The following is a 19936-nucleotide window of genomic DNA, read 5'->3' as shown; positions in this document are numbered from 1 at the left end:
TGCTGCATGCTTCACATTCCAGGGAAGAGCTCACCTGGCTCCAAGAGCCTGCTGGCTGGGAAACATCTCCATGACTCATTTCCATACACCCTATATCCCATAATAATTACAATGCCTTTACAAAGTGCTCTTCATTCCAGTGGCTCTCAGAGGACTGTAAAGATGGATCTCTGTAGCCATTAGGAACCTGGGTGCATTTGAGAAATGAACGGGTTTAGTAACCTCACGTCAGCCACTCTAAAAAGCTGTCAGTTTTGGTGTACGATGAAGCAGACATTGGAGAACCTCACAGCTATTTAATGTGGCCATTTTAATGAAGAAGAATAGTCTGCCCAGGGAAAGCTTCCTCGTGGGGAAGGGAAAGAGCACCCTGAAGGAGCTGCAGAGTCTGGCTGGCGTGAATCCCCCTCATTAGTGCAGCACAGTTTCCCCTTAGGAGATCTGTACATTTATTGTAGGTAAACAAGCTGGGACCCTCCAAAAGGAGTAGGACCCATTCATCGCTGCTCGCACTATCTGATATCTAACACTGATTCACACATGCTCCTTGCTGGTTCATCATCTTGACTTCCTTTTCCTTGCAGATCTCTGCCTAATTGATGGGTTGGTCATATCCTGCTCTAACACATGAGCGGACACAGTGTCACAGGACTGCAGGTGCACCACGCAAACGGGCAACAACAGAGGCCTCGGAATACCACGGGGAACAAGCGATACTTGGGTAAATACGACGACACCTCCGAAAGGAAGCGATGCCAGCCGTGGGAGCCAGCTGTAATTGAATGATCCCCCAGGGCAGACTCCGGCAGTCACAGAAGATGATACTTCAGAGCAAACATCATCAAGATAAGGAAGTCTTTTTTTTCTTTTTCTCAAAAAGATCAAGCCACCCTCTTATCTCGTAGGTAATTTCCTGCGGCCCATATTACAGGAATTAATTCCCTTGACCATTCTTCTCAACACGGACTGGTATTTTCAGACCGAAGCAGTGCAAGGTAGTTGCCTTCAGAGCCTGCTCTTCACTAAATAGGGGCTGCTCCTGCCTATTAGATAACAAAACAAATTGCCAGATTTTCAGATACGGCAGCATTCAGCTCCTATTGAGAACAAGAGATGTGTCTGCTCTCCCATTGAGAAACAAGGAGATTTCCACCCTCTCTTCACGCCTTCGTTCTTTTTTCCCTCCCCAACACATTATGTCTCTGCCAAGAACAGCAGCAAATACCTTCAACTGTACTACAGGCAATGGAGGTTTCCTTGTGCACTTGAGCAGAAGCAAGGCTTCCGCTAGCAAGTTTTTCTTTCCAGATTTGGCCGCTGCAAAGGTAGGATCATTTTAGTGGGCACTGGAATTCTTGGGTCCTCACTCTGCCACTGAGTTGCTGCAAAAGCTTGAGATGAATCATATCATGCCTTTAGGTTTGCCTTTGCTCATCTCGTGGCTGCTGCATGGTGTAACACATGCCCATTAAGCACCTTGTGAGAAATAGTAACAGCTTTTAGCACAGTAGTGGTCTCTTCCATGGGAGCATTTACAAATACAAGCCTCAATCCACAGATATGTCAGTAATCTTCTTGAAGTCAGGATAACATCACCCCTATTAGACAGAGGAGATACTGAAGCACAGAGAGGTTCAAAGCTGTTATAACAAAAATGTCAAAGGTTAGGCTCTTGTTCTCAGATTTAGGCATCTCAGTGAGGAGTCTCACTTTCAGAGACCTATAGGAGCATACATGTTCCTGATCTAAGCTGCCAAAGGAAGGAACCAAGGGCCTTAGTTTCCCAGTATTTGGGGCCTGGGTGCATCCCTCTCCATTGGGGTGACTTTCACTGGAGGAGCCAAAAATCATCCTTAGTGTAAAGCCAGAAACTCAGGGGTAAAGCAAGGGTCTGGTCCAATTCCCACTGCCATCCAAGGACAGACTCTCATTGACGGCAGCCAGAACTGGATCAGGCCCCAGACACACTGAGGTGTGATGGCTCCGGCCAGCAGAATTTGCCCAGTGAGTGCCAAGGGAAGCATAAGGCATTCTCATTTCAACCGAGCCCGTCTGGTGTCAGCGAGTCCATCAGATCCATCCTTCTAGCATACGTGACAGCCTGACAGCTGCCAAATACCTCCCTCAGACACCTTTCAGACAGCTCCTGTGTATTTTTAGGGCTGCTCTTTCCAGTCAAGGCTCAGATGCATATCACAAAATAGAAGGGGGGGGGGGGGGGGATGGTGGCAGAAGGAAAACACACAGCTATGATTTTTATAATTTTTATTTCTTTGCCTATGGCATTGTTGCAAACTTTCTCATGTACCTCCATCCCCTATGTGCCCATGTTGGGACCCTTCATTTTATGGAAGGAGATGATCTTCTAGGCTATGAAAGCCATGAGAAGGAGAAGCATTGCAGTGAAGTCAACTAATGAAATATTGAAGTACTGAAGCCCTCACTAGAACACATGAATGTCTAATGCCAGTTCCAATTAATTTTGAATTTTTCATTAAACTATTATTAAAAGCAAGAGGACAGCAGAAATAAGGGAAATTGACTTGGGCAGTATATTAAGTACCTTAGTTTTGCCGGAGGATGTTTTATTATATGTCCAAAGCAATTATTTCACATGCTCCTGATGATTTGTGGGCTAAACAGAGGTACAGAATGAAGTTTGAGATGGTCTTCCTCGAAGTTATTTTAATCCCCTTCCCCTGTACTGCCTTGAAGCCTACTTGGGTGATGTCTCTGGCATGTCATATCTAACTGGAGGACCAGACATGGAGTTCTGAGACTGTGATAATGCATCACTCCAGCATTATTTACAAGTCAAATAAGAACTTAACTCACTTAAGCTTTTCCCCCACATTGAGGGCAAACAGAAGACATGCAAACATTCAGTGAAATGTTCATTAGGAAAGCCAGAAAAGCAATTTAAAACCCAGGTGGGCTAAGAAATTTTGGGTTTTTTTAAGAAACAAAGCAACAGCATTTATGAAATGTTGTCTCCGCCTCCCCTGCTTTCAAAGCTTGCCTTTTCCCATTGACTAGTGCAAAAGAGAAACACCTGCATAAATTAGGTGCTTCATTAAGATGCCTCAAGTTGGGTAAGATGATCCCAAGCCTTATAATGCCTTCTTATAACGCCAGAATAGATAGAGACACTTATTTTTTAGCCTTTTGGTAGCAATGACTCTGATTTGCTGCTTGATATGCTATTTATTGCAGAAGAGGATAGAGGCGAATTGGGATGTTACTCTATCAGGAAATAAAGGTTTCTTCATTTCTTCGTAGATATCAAAGGGAAATTGCAACAGCCAGGGAAAAGGTGGCCCTGGTTCTCCAGGAAGAGCCTGCAGGTCTTTGGGGAAACCAATCTATCAGTGCTGACCTTTCAGGCAAGGAAGATATTTGTTTGGTTCCTGAAGCTCTCTGATCCCAGGACTTACAGCCAATAATGCTGAATGCTAAGAATTTTCCTCTGATGTTTGTCTGGGGGTGAGTTCACGGCCGGAAGCAGACAGATAGCAAGGGATGACAGGTGCGAGATGGTTGCCCTTGTCTGGTTGACCAAGCTCTACTCGCAGCTCTACCTCAATGGGACCAAAAGAGGGGCTGCAGCGCAGCTTTGTGCTAGGCTGCCCGAAGCACACGATCCCACTGGCGGGCACAGTCCCTACCCCGCGACGGTGCCAGGCGCACAGGGCACAGAGCGGAGGGGAGGCTGCAGTGTTGCAAGCTCTGAGACCCAGACCGGGTGCACAAGGTTGGGAAAGATTTGGTCACAGAGAGTGAATGGCTGCACAGGAGAAATCATGAGGTTTGACAGTGATAATTTAAGGTTAGAAATCTCCGGTCCAAAGTGCAGCCTGCCACCTAATTCTTCCAGTGCCACAGCTCTCTCAGGTGATGGGGCAGCTTAAGGTGCTAGTATTTTTGTTACTGAAGTACCCACAGGTCCCAGCTAGAGTTGTACCACCATGTGCCAAGTGCTTTACAGATAAATAGGATGAGGAGGGCCTTTTCTGTCACTCAGTGCTCTCCTCCCCGAGATGTGCTTGGCTATAAAATGACTGGGCTCACTTTATATGTTGAGTTACATCTACAGCAAATGAACAAAGGGCTAATAAATGATTAATAAATGCTTTGAAAAATGGGTAATTAAATGCAACGGCTTTTAAAAGTCCAATGGATAAGCACAAAGCATGTAAGCCCAAGTGATAACGCTCTCTCCTGATACAACTTATCTACAGCACACTGCTCACATCAGCAACAGTGCTTAGAAATACTATTAACTTCTTGGGCAGCAGGAATAAAGAGAGCCTTTCTATGAAAGAGGAGCACTTCTCTCGGGGATAAGGGCAAATTCCTCATTGTTTAGACCATTTAAAATCCTGGAAAGCTGGGAGGTGCTCATGGTGACAGATAGGGGAGGTGTGAGTGACAAGGGACAGTGACAATCTCTGCAAGGGCCCTGGCGTCTGACTGCCAAGCTGTAGGGTCCTGTGCTCCCAGGCTAAATGGCCTCACTGCTCCACTGCATTTGCAGCCAGTTTCCCACCCCTGCCTGGTACAGGGCAAAATGTCCCTGTCACCCTGCCCTGCTCCAAGCAGCAGTCAGGAGCTTTCCACCTGGTACCACAGCATCAAAACAGGTTTTAAAGAAAAGCTGCCACAAAAAAAAGGGGGGGCAGGGGATGATCTTGGTTTCATTGTCTCTGGTGCCGTGGAGGATTTCTGCCACTGGTGCTGCTGAAGTTATCAAGCCGGACTGATCCTGATGCAATATCAGAATCGCACTCCACAAGGCCCCACAACTTCCCCGGCTAGCTGCCCAGCATCAGCATAGCATTAGTGGGGGCCGGTGGATACTGCTTGGCATGGGACTGAAGTTAAAACAGCATCCAAAAAAAAGCTGTGGATATTCAGCCTTGAAGGCATAAACTTGCCTGGTTTCAGCACACAAAGGAACCTGCAAGTTTTCTGAGCAAAAGTTAGATGCGAGTTGGTGACATTTTCTGGTAGAAAGGGAAATGGGAAGGGAAAAATAAAAAAAAACAGTAACGCACATGTTAAATGAACCAGTCAAGTGCAGACAATGGAAAAGCTGAAAAATGGATATGGGGGAAAGCATTCTGCAGTGGTAGTTATTTGTCGCTGCAGTTCTTTCTAACTCCCTAGATGGGAGATTCATGACCCTAGGAAGGAGTCTGTATCCTCCGGGCTTTGGCCTGAGGCAGCCCATGACTCTTGCCTGCCAGTTTTGGCAATAAGCTGAGGAACAAGCAAGATAGCAAAATGTCTTGTGGAAACAGCAAAACAAGACAAACGAATTAATCGCTGAAAGAGTGAAAAAATAAACCTCTGTGCACATAGGGGGGCCCAGATGGAGAGAGCTCGTGCCACAGAGGACTCCAGAGGAGCTGGCATCCCAGGCAGCCAGCTCCATTTGTTTGCAGGCAAAACAAATCCAGGATGCCTCAGTCTTAAAAGGTGAGGTAGGCGGAAATAGAAGATTTGAGGCTTTACCAGCCATTCCACCAGCAGCAAGATGGTTTTCCAGGGGCTGAAGACGGAAGAGGATCTGTGGATCTGCATTGCCATCTAATGGCAGGGAAGAGCTTAAAGCTTTCAGTATGGTCCAGAAATGGGCTTTAATAGCAAAGTAACAGAACAGAGGACAGCCCATACGGATGACTGTGTTTTGCTCTAAAGGCAAATCCTTCTCTGTGACAGAGTGGGTTTTCGCAGCGAAGGCAATAGAGGCAGCCCGGAGAAAGGAAGGATAACCAGAGGCTTGGGGTAGAGGCTGCTGATTCCTCCTCTCCTGGCATCCTCGCAGAAGCTTTGTCCTTTTGGTCACGCCTAGCCCAGTACCCTGTTTCCATCAGTGGTGACTAGTGGATACTAAATGAGAAAGTATGAGAAAGAGGGCATTACAGATTGTTACTGCCCTGGTACACCCTTCACGCGGGGAAACAGCCCTGCAGGGAGAACCGGCAAAGAAATTCAGTGAGATGTGAGGGTTTTTTGGATTTTGTCATTTTTTAACCAAAGGAAATTGGTAAAGGACTGTCAGCAGCTTCTTTCTTCGACACATTCCTAGCCTTGACTCATGCAGCTTTGCAGATGAGGAGGAGTTGGAGCTCATTCAGTGTGAAATAGAGGAAAACGATCTTTTATGACCAGGAGTTTGGAACAGAGCAGGAGCTGGGTAAGAAAATGGGGCTGTAAAGTGTCTGCTCTTCCCAGATAGTGAAATGGGATGTGGTGTTGGTCCCAGCTAACCCCAGACAAAAACTTCTAGCGGGGATTCAGAGAAGGGAAAAAACTGAGAACTGCTGGACTTCAGTGAGCAGGGCCAAAAAGGCCTCCCGGTCTGTTAAAACACCTGCGGCAACGCACTCCCCTGCCTTGTGCCGCCAAAGAAATGAGCACACTTGCAAACAATCCAGCTTCATTCCCTTTTGATACCTGCTCTTATTTATACGCACAAGCTTGCCAAGCCTTGCTAGGCCCAAACGATCCCTCTGAAAGGAAAGGAATAAACAAAGGTACTCAAACAACCTATAAAGCACCTTCCCTCCCCCCCAAAAAAATGCTTTGAAGGGCTCCTTTCTTCTCTCAGAGGCTTGGTTGCTCACTGTTTCCCCAGCTAATGAAAGTCAGCGGCTGTGGGAGTGACAGGATTATTGTTACCGAGGGGCCAGAGTGAATCTTTCGGGCATTTCTCTTCTGATCGTGAAGCAGGGAGGGGAGGGAGGGAATGTACCTGGTTTAAGGGCTACATGGGATGACATGTTCCTTGATGTTCCTTTCTAAAAGTGGCTCTGAGTCATGCTACTGAGTTGATTAGAAAATGATCTTCCTGCTGTAAAGTACAAAGGAAAAAGAGTCTCGTTCAGCGCTCCAGCCCCAGTTCTGAGCCTGCCCAAGCCTGAGGCAGAGAGGGGCTGGTTCGCTGGCTGGAAAGCCGCCTCTGCTCCTCTCGGTAATGAGAAATTATGAAGAGGCTGCAAGAGCAGCATCCGAAGCGGCTTGAAACCCATGCCCAAGGCTACGTGCAGCTGCAGTCTCGGGGAGAGGCTTGCAGAGTCTTGCGGCTGCTTCCATCGCACGAGTCCTCACCCGTGCCGGGTCAGACGGGGCCAACACGCCGCCCCACTCCTCCACCCTCCGCTGCTAGCCCCACTCAACGTGGCTCAAAAGGTGCGCACCCGAAACCTGCTGCTTCGGGAAGCCTTGGGCAGGTCAGTGGTCCTTGCTGTGGAAGCAAAAGGAACAAAGTGGTGGCACCGGCACAAAACCCAAAGCCAATCATGGAGAAAGCAGGACGCGTGACCGCAGCCAGCTGCAACACCAAAGCCTTCAATTATGGAACTGAAGAGCTGCAAAATCGTTGGGAGCATGAATTGACCTAGGGGACACCGTGCCGCAATAAAGCAGGGAGCTGTCACATTCCTTCAGCAAGTAGGTCCCTGCTATTTATTACTTGTATGGCTGTGGAGAAGGGGGTCGTATGTAGCGTGTACTGCTGAGAGATGACGGCCCTTGCTCCAAAAAAATAAAGCTGAATGGTGTGACCTGTGCTTGGCAGTGGTTAGTGGGACACACCAAGGTGGTTGCCTCAGCTCATTTGGACCCCTAAGCTGTGAGGAGCAGCGTGCGCCCAGGAGGGGCAGCCCCAGGGAAGGAAGCCCCGAAGGAGCCCCGAAGCACGGCTGGAATAGCAGGTTGGAGCCAACAGAAGAAAGCTATTGAAGATCTCCCTCGCCCTGCAGAGAGCCGGTAAAGATGTCCATCGCTCCACCACACCGGCTACGAGAGGCAGCTGCAACGCGGTGGCAGCTACCAGGGTGCCACGTGTCTCCTCAGACACTTCAGCGCAGGTCTGCCATTATCGGCGCTGACCCCCAAGAGACACCTGGAGCTTCCCCGGCGGCCAAAGCTCCCTGCAACGCTCGCGCAACCCGCCTGGGCCACGCACGGGGCCGCCGGACGCTCACGGGAGCACGGGGCCGGGGGAATGCGCGCCGCGGTGGTGGTCAATATTGTTTATTAGTTCTTAACATCATCTCTGCAGGCTCTGACGTGCTCTTGATTTAGTGCCTCGTCCGATCTCCACAGACCGGTTCCAATACAACCCGCGGCTTTTATCGCTGCTGCTTTATCTTCAGCTGTTCAAATCACAGCGCTCGGACCAAAAAAAAAAAAAAAAGAAAAAAGAAAAAAAGAAAAGAAAAGAAAAAGAGGCCGCTGGATCTGGGGTTATTTACTTAACCGCCGCAGGAGACCCCGGGCCCGGCGGTGGGCGCGGCCCCGAGGCGGGTCTTGCCCCGCCCCCGCGCACCGCCCGCCCGCCCTCCCGCCCGCCCGCGCCTGGCCCTCTGGGAGTTGTAGTCCAAGCGCGGGCCGCCATCTTGGCGCTGCCAGAACACCGCCCCCCGGGGCGCACCCTGGCCGCCATCTTGGGGCGCGGAGGGCCGGAGCGGGCCTTGCGAGGCAGCGGCTGGGGAGGGGGAAAAAATCGCTTCAGAGTAGACTCTGAAACCCGTTTATTCTTTCTGTTTTTCATGTTGCCATCCATGTGGGTAGATGTCATGGGTTTTGGCAGGTCTGAACTGCAGAACAGGTCTCACTGGTGTCCTGTGGAGGGACAGCCCTCGCTGCGGGCGGGACAAAGCAGGCGACAGGTGCTGGGAAGCTAAGCTAGAGCATATTTCCTATGCAGGTTTCCTACGAAGTGGGATGGGAGCGGGCAGGTGGGGAACGGGGATTTGTTAGCAGGGTTGGCTGTAGGAGCTCTTCCCAGGGCTGCTGGATGCCTTTCAGGGGTCCTCGGAGTGGCTCCTGCTGCTCCTCCCAGGGCCTTTGCCTTGTCCAGCACGAGGAGAGGAGGCTGCTTCGTACAGCACACGTCATGACCTACAGCGCTCATCAGACCACAGCTTCAGAGGTGTGGTTCAATTCTCTGAGTATTTAGTGAGTGAATTTTCAAAGACAGGCACTCAAATTCACCAAAAAGGCTTTTGAGCTTGAACTCAGGATCCAAAACTGGTTTCTGTTTTGTATTATACAGATTATAGTTATTTCCTTAACAAAACACAAGTCTCAAGTGCATATTTTCACAGCAATAATTTTGTTGTCTCATACCATATGCTGAATGTTTTTATAATATAAATTTAGCTACTCTTGCATATAGGTTTGCTTTATGTTTGGATTTATTTTGGAATAATCCGGAAGGATCCTTCCCTTTCTTTCATTGCCATTATGCTTTTTTATAAGAAGCCAGGCCATTCTCCTTAGATCTACTGGGCTGTTTAATTGCTCTGCAAACACTGAGGGGTGCTAATAAGCTTTTTTTCAAGCATGTGTTCATACGTCAACACTTTTGCTTCTGTCAGAAGCTTAAAAATGGAAACAGTTTTCTCTTTAAGAAAACAGGACCCAAATAAGGAGATGATGGAGGGGTGAAGATTGCTCTAGTGAGCCTGTTCCAGCTCATTCCTTAGAAAGGCTGTATGTGAAAGATCAGAGAGGAGGCCAACAGATCTGGGCTTTGTCCAGGGGGCTCAGTTTAAAGCTCTCTACAACCACTTGAGCTCATTTTCCCTGGGACTTGGCTGGGCACAACTCCTTTCTCTGCCCAAGTCTTAAAAAATCTAAAACTTCAGTCTTTGGAATTCTTCCAGTTGTGCAACAGACACAACCTGTCCTTGAGCAAAAATGGAAGCGATCAAGAAAAAGATGCAGATGCTGAAGTTAGACAAGGAGAATGCAATTGATAGAGCAGAGCAGGCTGAAGCGGATAAGAAGGCAGCTGAGGACAAATGCAAACAGGCAAGTAGAAAAAAAAGTGATTGTATATATGACGTGGAAACAAGTGTAACAAAATACTATGTTGCAACTTTCTGATTCAGGAAGCAAAATAACTTGAACTCGGGTTTTCTGTTAATGTTCTTTTGAAGTCTTTTGCCTTTTTATGATGTTACACCTGTACAACCAGGATGAAGTATTAACTTATTTTCTCAGCCATTGGAGGCCCTGAAAAATTAACACTGTCCACACATTGTTAAGAATACTTTGTCTAAGTTTTCCTGAATCTTCCATAATTGTGTTAATTGCCTTGTGCTTGTAATTCCATGGAAAAGACCTTGCGGATTCAAAATCAAGGCTGTTACACCTATAGAAATGTTAATAACTCCTGAAGTTTCAGCTGCATCTAAAAATTTATTGAGCCTTTCCTTGAAGTGAATTAATAAAGTTCACCAGGGCCTAGCACTGCTATGTGGAGTGCCCATGTTAGAACTGCCAGCTATGACTTGAAATTAGATATGTTACAATACTTTATGTTTAGAATAATCAAAAATATCTGAATTTGGAAGTTCTTATTTAACTGAATTGTACTGATAAAATGTACATGTTCTTTTGCATTTCTGTGTATTTTATTCTGGGTATCTGTTTCATATTTGAGCTATAGTGCTTTGAGAATGATAATGAAATGTATGCTGACATTTACGTTCAAGTTTATTAGAGCACTTCTTACGTAATTGTCATGTCCTTTTCTTTTATATTCCATACCTTTTTCTTCTGAATGTGGTTGCTTCCATTACATCTTCCAGACTGCTGTAATGCATTATTAGCGCTCATTCCTCCAAATATTTTTTCTGCTCAAGTTCAATTTGAGATCCTTGAGTGGTATAAGTAAACTTTTAACTGATCGTCCATGTAGCTAAAACAACAGGAAGAAAAGTTTCTAAACAGGTCAGCTGCTGCTGTCTTCCCCTTCTACCCCAAGATAAGGAAAACTGCTTGTCTCTCCTGTTTCGTTACAGTGAGCTTTTACTATCTTCACACATCACCACGTGTAATACCATCTCTTACACAGCCTCTGAGGTCTTGATCAGATGCTATTCTGTTGGGCCACGTTGCTTCCCCAGTTAATTTTTCTGCGCTCAGTGGCATAAGAGCCACAGCAGGTTATTATCCAGAGTTGTTAATGGTGATTAAATGCTTGACCTTCCATGGCATTTAGTTATCAAATGTGATTCCCTGTGGACTGGTAGAGCAAATGACACACTCGTGGGAATTTTCAAGACTATTTTTTATTCAGGTATTACCTATATTAGGGTAGTTCACAATAAAAAGCCAAAAAGAGAAAGAAACTCTTTGGTTTTATACCTCTTTTCTGAACTGTCTCCACTTTTTCAGCTTTTCTTTTTTTAATAATGTAGGCACAGTACTCAAGTAGTGATTTTAGTGTCATATACAAAGGAAGCATCACCTCCTTCATCCTGCTTACTGTCTCCCTATTAAAGCATCTAAGTAAGCATGTTCAGTTCTGTCACACTATCTGGTTACTCCGAGAAGTACAGCAACACAGCAGTGTTCAAGAATAGCATGCTACCAAAAATGTTGTTAAAGCTATCTTAGAAACTAGGATGAAGAAATTAAATGCACTAAAACACAATCTATTTTCAGTGAATTGTTTTGATAGCCTAAACTTACACAAAGGCAAAACTAAATGCTTAGTTCAGTCTACCCAGAAACTGATTTGTTTTGTATTGCAAATGAAGTGATGGAGCATATGGGCTCGCAGGCACACCAGTTATCAGCAGTAAGCCTCCTGATAATGCAAATTCTTCAGGGAGCATGAGACAGTTTGTCATTAAACAGTCTCCCGCCAGGATATAAATAGTACCATTCTAGCAGACAATATGGATTTATATGGTATGGTGGAGTCTGACCCTCATGCTAGGATGGAGCATACCTTGTTGGACCACAATTAGAAACACAGAGTAATTTGGGTCGGAAGGGACCTTTGGAGGTCATGTAGACCAACCTCCTGCTCACAGCAGTGTCTGCAGCAGGCCGTCTGCTTCTGGGGTATTACGTTTGGTTTGAAGTGTCTGGAATGACATAGAAAAGGTGACTAGGGAATGACCACTGTTTTTTTCGAACACTGTTTTTGAATGGTTTCCTAGTAGTTCACCAGGTGGTAGGCTTAAAATAAGCAAAAGGACATAATTTTAAAACATTTTTGATTACGTTGTAGAATGAGCTGCTGCAGAATGTTGTGGAGTCCAAACAGAAATGAGATGAAAAAAGGATTATAACAAGTCATGTATTAAACCAGATACTGTGTGTGCAGTGACAGGGAGTATTAGTCTAACGATGATACGTTTTTAATGATTTTTCACTGGCACATGCTACCAGCCATCCTCAGACTACCTGCCCTAGTGGAACTTTGATCTGACCTTTTGTTAGACATTTTATCTGTTTTGCATGTTAAGTTAGATTAAAACTAACAGTAAAGCGAAGTTTTAGCCACGCTAATCTGTAACCAGAGTAACCAATAATATGTCAAAATGCTCATGTTGTCTTTTTCTCTTGAAAGGTAGAGGATGAGCTGGTAGCCCTGCAGAAGAAGTTGAAAGGAACCGAAGATGAACTGGATAAGTACTCGGAGGCTCTCAAAGATGCGCAAGAAAAACTAGAGCAGGCTGAAAAGAAGGCAACTGATGTACGTACCTACAGTTAATGTTTGTCTACAACTAGGTTTTGTATGTTTTGCAGTATGTATGTAGTATATTGGAGATAGAAATCACCGAGCATTATTATACTGCAGTATTCTTATCAGGAGATAGGAAAAACTGAGCTTTGTTTCAGGTACGTAAGCCCCTTCTGCCAAAGTGAGCTCAGGACTGGTTCTTTTGCAGTGAGCGCGTGCCACACAAAGCTGCCCTGGGGTCTGGAGCAGTAAGGGGGTCCTGGCGTGGGGGAGAACGTTTGGCAGGGGGGGGTCTGTATTAGAAGTATATGAAACGGTGATCTTTTGTGAATCTGGGACAGAAGCACGGACCTGCCCTAGCATAAGGATGCAGTTTGTCAGGATACTATTGGCTTCGGTAACGCACAAAAAAAAAAGAAAAAGGGAAAAAAAAGGGACGCCCCGGGGAGCCCAGCAGAGGGGAACAGGCTGCCGGTGGGGCGGCGCGGAGCGGGCGAGCGGGGGCTCCGGGGCGCTGCCCCGCGGCGGCTCCTCTGTGCTGACGTCACCACCCCACCTCCAGCCGCGCGACGTCATCGGCCCATTGAAAGGCGCGGGGCCGCCAGCCGCCACGTGCAGCCCCTCCGCGCCCCGCCGCCAGCGCCGCGCCCATGGCCGCGCTGAGCTCCCTGGAAGCGGTGAAGAGGAAGATCCAGTGCCTGCAGCAACAGGCCGATGAGGCGGAGGATCGCGCCCAGGTCCTCCAGCGGGAGCTGGACCTGGAACGGGACCTGCGGGAGAAAGTGAGACCGCCCGGGCTGCCTGCTCGCCTCTCTCTCGGTCTGCCCTGCTCCTTCCTTCCTGTCTCTGGCTCTCTCTCGCTGGGGCGCCTGGCTCTCTGCTGCCGCGGGAGGACGGCTCGGCCGCCGCTGCCTCCATCCCTGCGCTGTCCCTCTCTGCTCCGCTCCACGGCTGCCTGCGGAAGGCGCGGCGCCTCGCCCGCGCCCCCCTCCCGCGGGCCGGGTACGGCGCCCAGGCGCCCGCTGCTCTCGCGCTTTGGGCCGTCGCCTCTGGAAGGGGCGCTGGGAGCACTCGGCGGCCCGGGGAGCGGCTGCGAGCTTAGTAGGAAATTGCTGTTTAATTAGGAGAAAGCGCTGCCTGACAACGAGCGGAGAGTTCCCGCCTCTCGCGCCGCACCGCTGGCTCCAGCGCAGCTGGGAAATGTCCGAACTGCTGGAAAGTAACTTTTCCTCCCCGCTTTCACAGAGAAATGAGAACTCTCCACTAGTGTGTGGCTCTCCCGGGGCTGGACAGCTGGTTTCACTTAGATTTGTGTGTGATCAGCCTTCCCGGCATCTTCCTGCTATTTTATCACATGTCAGCGAGTTAGTTTTACCGTATAAGGACTGCGGGCTGCTTCTGGGAGAGGTGGAGCCAGGCTCGCTCCAGCTTCCCAGTGGCCCCATCTCCATAGCTCTGGAATCTTGTTTAATTAAAATATGACTTAAAATGTCCCATCTAGTGGAAGAAGTTGCAGACTGCCACATACCAGATGCCTGTTTTCTACATGATCGATACCATGTGTGTAAATTAAATAAGTTAAATACATAGCCTTCGGATAGAAAGCAAATGAAATACGGCATGATTTATGACTAGAGGAATCTTGGGCCAGCTTCCATTTGCATCAGTCGCTGAAATCCTTACCAAGATGGTACAGGTATGAACGGAAACCACTTCCTCCAACTTAGGAGGAGCAGTAAGTAATCAAATTTCAGAAGCTGCAGCAAAACATCTGTTTTGCAAAGTGTTTAACACAAAGCATAAAACTGTTGCCCTTTCACGATCTGTAGCCCAAAAGCGTCTATCTTTAAAAAGTGTACTTACATATGGCAATCGTGCTCAGATTTGGGTAGACTCATGCTAGAGAGGTGAGCAAACCCAGCAGTTTTAAGTATGCTTTTCTCCTCCCCACCCCCAATAGTGGGTGATTAAAGGAGCCATATTTTAATAAACACTATCTTTATGGAGATAATTTGTTTCTGTATGCAAGTATTGCTCCCAGCAGCCCCTCTATTTTTATCTACTCTGTTTTAGTAATAGTTTTCCCACTACTGCTCAGTTTATTCAATAATATGTAAACAGACCTCATTATTAAGAAATGTTTTCTGCCTAATTCCTAAAGTACCATAGGAAACAATTAAAAGTAAAGTAGATTTATTTTAACAATATACCTAGTTTTGCCCTATTTACATTACATGGACAACCGACTCTCCCATGCTGAGGCTGACCATACCCTCTGCCCAGCTGACTGTGTAAAGATTCTATAGTATTTACAGGCTAAGGAGTCCATAATGGATATGAAATGGCTTTAATTCCGAGTGTACTATGATAGCATATTGCTGTCATAGAACCAAGGGCATAAAAAGCAATTGTGGAACTTTTTGGAACAAGCCATTATGGAAACAATTCAGTTTTTAACCTTTGAATTCTATAGATAGATCCAGCCCTGTAAAGTGATTTGAAAATACTTCTCTTTTTCGAATCAATATTTAATTTCTTGTTGTATGACAGGAATGATAAGAAGTACCATTAAAAAAGAAATGAGAAGCACATACTCTGTACCTCGAAATTCCTGAAATGCCTCAGTTTAAACAAATAAAAAGCATACAGAAAAAGGTTCCTAGAGTTTTCTTGCATATAACAAGGAGACTTGCAATTTTAAGGAAATTGATTAGATGTGAACTTTTGTCAGCGGGCAACCGTCTTCTATATAAACTCAATTCTGGATGATTATTTCTTACAGGCTGAAGGTGAGGTGGCAGCTCTGAACAGACGTATCCAACTGGTGGAAGAGGAGTTGGATCGTGCCCAGGAACGGCTGGCTACAGCCTTGCAGAAACTGGAGGAGGCTGAAAAAGCAGCCGATGAGAGCGAGAGGTATGTTTCCTTTTTTTAGGGTGTGAGGATAGGGATGTTAAGAAAAAAAGGTGAATATAAATTAAATGAATTTGTCTATATAATTCAGTATTTACATGTGCAAATATGTGTTGCAGGTCAGTGACTCAGAACCAGAGCTGCCTTTTTTACTAGTTTAAAACGCATAATTCTGTTAGCCTTGCAGAACGTGATAGTTTGGATTGGTCATAATGGGGTCACTTTTTAGTTAAAAATACTTAAGTACACTTTAGGACCTTTGAGATGAAGTGATAAAAAGCTTGTGTGTTTAACATACTTGCTTTGACTTCTGCAGAGGAATGAAGGTTATTGAGAACAGAGCAATGAAAGATGAAGAAAAAATGGAGATTCAGGAGATGCAACTGAAGGAGGCTAAGCATATCGCTGAAGAAGCTGACCGCAAATATGAAGAGGTAAAAGAGATGCCTCAATAAGGAAAAGATGAAATATCTGAGAGGACTATGAACAACTTTGTTACTGTTCAGTTTAGTTCTTCTTTGTATACCTTCTACTATGTGATGGTTTGACTTTGGACTATTTCCAAAAGGCGTAATTCTAATAGTGACTATAGCAGTATCTTCAGTGTTTAATGCTAAGAACACTGCAAAGTCTACCTTCTTTGGGGGAAAAGTCCCTGTCTTGTATGTGCAGCGCTGTATATGCTGTTCTAGTTTACATCAGTCAGAAGGAAAGCATAAGCATAGTGCTTTGAGGGAGACAAATAAGAAGTTATTGACTGGCTTGATACAATGACTTTCTCTTTACAGGTTGCCCGTAAACTGGTTATTTTGGAGGGTGAACTGGAAAGAGCTGAAGAGCGTGCAGAGGTGTCAGAAGTGTGAGTAGTTTCACACACGTGGGCATAGTTTAGAGTACAATAAAGATCTTACTATGTGAGGATCGCTTTCATAACACAAATACACACAGTATTTTTCAGGGTTTTCATTTGTTTGTTTTTAACAGGATCAGTACAATGTCCAACTGTTTAATAGTGTCATTTCAAAGGCTGCCAGCATTATGAAGAAACATAATGGCCCATTTGGTTCTTTTTTCATGAAAAATGTTGAAGGTGAAGTTCCCAATACTTCAGCTTCAAGAATAACTTTCGTTACTTGTAGGATTATTAGACATGCTCTTCTAACATCAGCATCAGGTATCCTACAGTGTCCAATACCATACAAATCAGAACGGCTCTTGTACTGAAGGTCGGGTGCAGTGCAAGCCTGTAAATTTCTTACCATTTTAAGATATTTCTTAACACAGAGGAACATGCAACACTAAGCTTTAAAAGTGTCTTTTATTCTTTTACAATTTAAGGTTAAAGTTGTACTTCATTAGAAAAAATCTACTACTAAAAGGCAGGCATGTAGGATACTTGAAAAAGCTTTTTGTGTTCCATAAACAAAATCACTGCTTTTAGACTTAATTACTTAATAACCTGTATTTTTAGACCTTTTGACAATTAAACAAAGTCATAACAGTGACAGGAACAGTGGTAATTTGTACTTTTTTTTTCCTGTAGTAAATGTAGTGACCTTGAAGAGGAATTAAAGAATGTCACTAACAACCTGAAGTCCCTGGAAGCCCAATCTGAAAAGGTTGGTTCTTTCAGTCAGCTGAGGGATGGTGGGGAAGTCAAAACATGTAATTAAAATTAACAGAAGTAATCCAGAAGTACAAAAAAATACAAGAGTTTACTTTGACTGCTTGTGTAACAGCAACTATTGATAACGTGTCAGTTCTGCCCAAAACCAAAGTAGTCAGTAATCCAGTAATTATCTGCAGTACTGCTTCCTGCAAGTCAGGATTTGCATCCGTTTCCCACGTTACTTGGCAGCTGACTGTTCTTGATTTTGTTATCTTGTTCTTCTTGTATTGTTTGCTTGCCTTATTAAGAAGGCAAATTGTTAAAACTCTTGATTTCATTAAACAGTTGTTTCCAGCTAGCCCTAATGTGGTATAGAAGACTTGATGTTTTATTACGCATTCAGCTATTTTTGTGCTGCATAGTAAAGTAAGCCTGTTAAGGTCTAAAAAAGATACATAAAGGAACTTTGGGCAGCCTCAGTCTTAAAATGATGGTACGTGAATCAGAGTTTGAGAAGTCTTGGTGAAGAGGAGAAAAGTACAGGAAGGGTGTTTGCAGGAAAAGTGGTTATTAATAGGTCAGTTTCTTCATAAACATCATTGCTACTACAACTTCCCTTAAAGAGTGTGTTTATTGTTTTCACAGTACTCGGAAAAAGAAGATAAATACGAAGAAGAAATCAAGCTTCTGTCTGACAAGCTTAAAGAAGTAAGATCATCCATCCCCAAACTGTACTTGGGCAGCATTTTTTTTAACAGCATCCATTTATTCTATCTTATTTATTTATTTATTTATTAGGCTGAAACACGTGCTGAATTTGCGGAGAGAACAGTTGCAAAACTGGAAAAGTCTATTGATGACCTGGAAGGTATGAAATTACTCTTGGGGTCCTGATTTTAAAGTTCTTCAATTTCAAATCAGAAAGCAACATTCTAGGAATAGGTATTCTATTTTATTGGGAAAGGACAAAAATATTAATCAGGTGTATAGCTAGAGCAGTGTGAGACAACTGGTGATCCACTGCACATATCTGTCCAGCCTGGTACTTCCTGCCCAGAGGGAATTTTCTTGAAAGAGGTTCTCTTTTCAAAAGTTGCTACCAGTAACCTGTCTTTAGCCAACTCACAAATATATATACTCAAAGGGGCCTTTCTATTTAAAAAGAATCATAATCTTATTTAATCTGATTACTGAAAAGCAATTATTGGGGTGGGGGGGGAAATGTGGATGAAGCTTCTGACCTGGCAGCTGTGTATATTTTTTTGCTTTCACACTAATGTTTGACTACATATCTGTTTTCTTCTTTTATTTCCCTTCCAATTACTTGGTTCGCTGCATTCTGGCTGTCTCCATGTCTTCCACTATACACCTCTTCCTCTGGACTGTTTTTCTGCATCTCTTACTGAAACCTGCCTTCTGCCTTCGCACCTGCTAGATGAGCTGTACGCTCAGAAGCTGAAGTACAAAGCTATCAGTGAGGAGCTTGACCATGCTCTCAATGACATGACCTCTTTGTAACCTGCACCTACCGGGGGCTCGGGCTCGCTGCATTTCCTAAGCTTTTCTTGCCTGTAATACCTGTCGCTTCTGTGCAGCTTCTAAATGCGATCCTTCAACCTCCTCTGTAAGAACTGCTTTCAATAAAAACAAGATCTCTCTACCTTTAAGCTTTCTGGGGTTTTTTTCTCCTGATTCACATAAAATACATCAGTAGTGACACTGAAAGTACTTTTAGCAGCTTGTGCCAGGGCCGGGCCCCCGCAGTCAGCACAGGCGGGACAGTGACCATGGTGCAGGACCAGACACGGAAGCAACAGGCCACGTGCGCCCCTCATTAGTGCTGATGAGCTTGGTCAGTCTCGGCACCCAACAGCCGGGACAAAACCTGGTGGCCTGGCAGAGGCCTCCATTTTAGTATTCGCAAAGATGAAAAGCTCTAACTGAGCCAGCTGTGACTGTGTGCTGTTTCACCTAGTTTACAGTTCTCAGAATAAGGGAAACTCTGAAGGACCTGTGCTATAAATCAGGCGTTAAACCAAAATATGTCTCTATCACGTTACATATCAGACACATCCAGAAACCCTTAAATGCGAGCAGTCACAAAAATAATTGTCTGGCCCAAATCTCGGATGTAATAATAGTGGTCTCTTAAAGGTAAGTAATCAGGTTTTTTATTTAAAGAGAAAAGGCAGTAAAATGTGAATTTTAAGTCTTGTTTTTTCTCTTTTCTCCCTAGAAAAACTTGCTCAGGCAAAAGAAGAGAATTTGGGGTTGCATCAGACACTGGATCAGACGCTAAATGAACTAAACTGTATATGAAATTGAGAAGAACGCTCAGGGGCCAGCAGAAACTTAAACATGTATCTGTATTTACCGTTTCATCCCTCTCTCTTTCTGTATCCTGGAAAAAAAAATTAAGTTATGAACAGTACCCAGATAGTTAAGGTTAGCGCTTTGGGCCTGACTCGGCCACAGCCTCGCGGAGCCGCAGCAGCAGGAGCCACGTCCCACTCGCGCTGCCGGCCCGGCACCAGCAGCTGCTGGCGCCCCTCGGCTGGGTATTTATTAACGGGCAGGACGCCGGAGAGCGGCCGGTGCTCGTCCCCCAAGGGTTGACCTGGCCTTTTCTATATAAATCACCGTACGTTGTATCCAAGAACTGTTACCCGCCAACGCGACTGTTACTGACATTTTCACATTAAACGGCTTCACCCCGACGCGCCGCGTCCCCCCGCTCTGTCACTACCGCGCTCACGCCTCACCCTCGCGCACCGGCGGGGCGTGACGTCACCGAGCACTTCGCACTGCCGCGTAGCTGCACGCGACTTGCGCCCGCCGCCGGAAGTGGCGTCTCGCCGGGCGCGCGCGGCCAATGGTGCGGCTGCTTACACGCGGAGCGCGGCCCGCCGGCCAATGAG

The 19936-nt window shown here is 45.7% G+C and overlaps 1 protein-coding gene across 3 annotated transcripts; it reads left to right on the top strand.

Annotated features, from left to right (window-relative positions):
- Positions 1 to 1181: 1181 nt before the first annotated feature.
- Positions 1182 to 19735, top strand: TPM4 (tropomyosin 4). Of its 3 annotated transcripts, none has more exons than XM_064497445.1 (9): positions 1182 to 1325; positions 12383 to 12508; positions 15279 to 15412; positions 15726 to 15843; positions 16198 to 16268; positions 16953 to 17028; positions 17664 to 17726; positions 17817 to 17886; positions 19255 to 19735. In XM_064497445.1, the coding sequence occupies exons 1-9, from the start codon at positions 1197 to 1199 to the stop codon at positions 19335 to 19337; spliced, it is 870 nt and encodes a 289-aa protein (XP_064353515.1). In that variant the 5' UTR covers positions 1182 to 1196; the 3' UTR covers positions 19338 to 19735. The 3 variants fall into 3 exon arrangements, with proteins under 3 accessions (XP_064353515.1, XP_025961747.1, XP_025961746.1); XM_026105962.2 differs by lacking the exon at positions 1182 to 1325 and adding an exon at positions 9670 to 9825; XM_026105961.2 differs by lacking the exons at positions 1182 to 1325; positions 12383 to 12508 and adding an exon at positions 13059 to 13278.
- Positions 19736 to 19936: the final 201 nt, after the last annotated feature.

This window comes from Dromaius novaehollandiae, chromosome 25, assembly GCF_036370855.1.
Source record: "Dromaius novaehollandiae isolate bDroNov1 chromosome 25, bDroNov1.hap1, whole genome shotgun sequence".
Lineage (NCBI taxonomy): Eukaryota > Metazoa > Chordata > Aves > Casuariiformes > Dromaiidae > Dromaius > Dromaius novaehollandiae.
Note: the sequence above shows the minus strand (reverse complement) of the source record. Positions and strands in the feature narration are given on the sequence as shown.

Excerpts from the sequence above, each read along its gene's own strand:
- TPM4 (XM_064497445.1), top strand. The coding sequence starts at position 1,197 with ATGTCTCTGCCAAGAACAGCAGCAAATACCTTCAACTGTACTACAGGC. Across the intron at positions 12,509-15,278 it reads CTGAAAAGAAGGCAACTGAT|GCTGAAGGTGAGGTGGCAGC; the intron begins GTACGTACCTAC and ends TATTTCTTACAG. Across the intron at positions 16,269-16,952 it reads CGTGCAGAGGTGTCAGAAGT|TAAATGTAGTGACCTTGAAG; the intron begins GTGAGTAGTTTC and ends TTTTTCCTGTAG.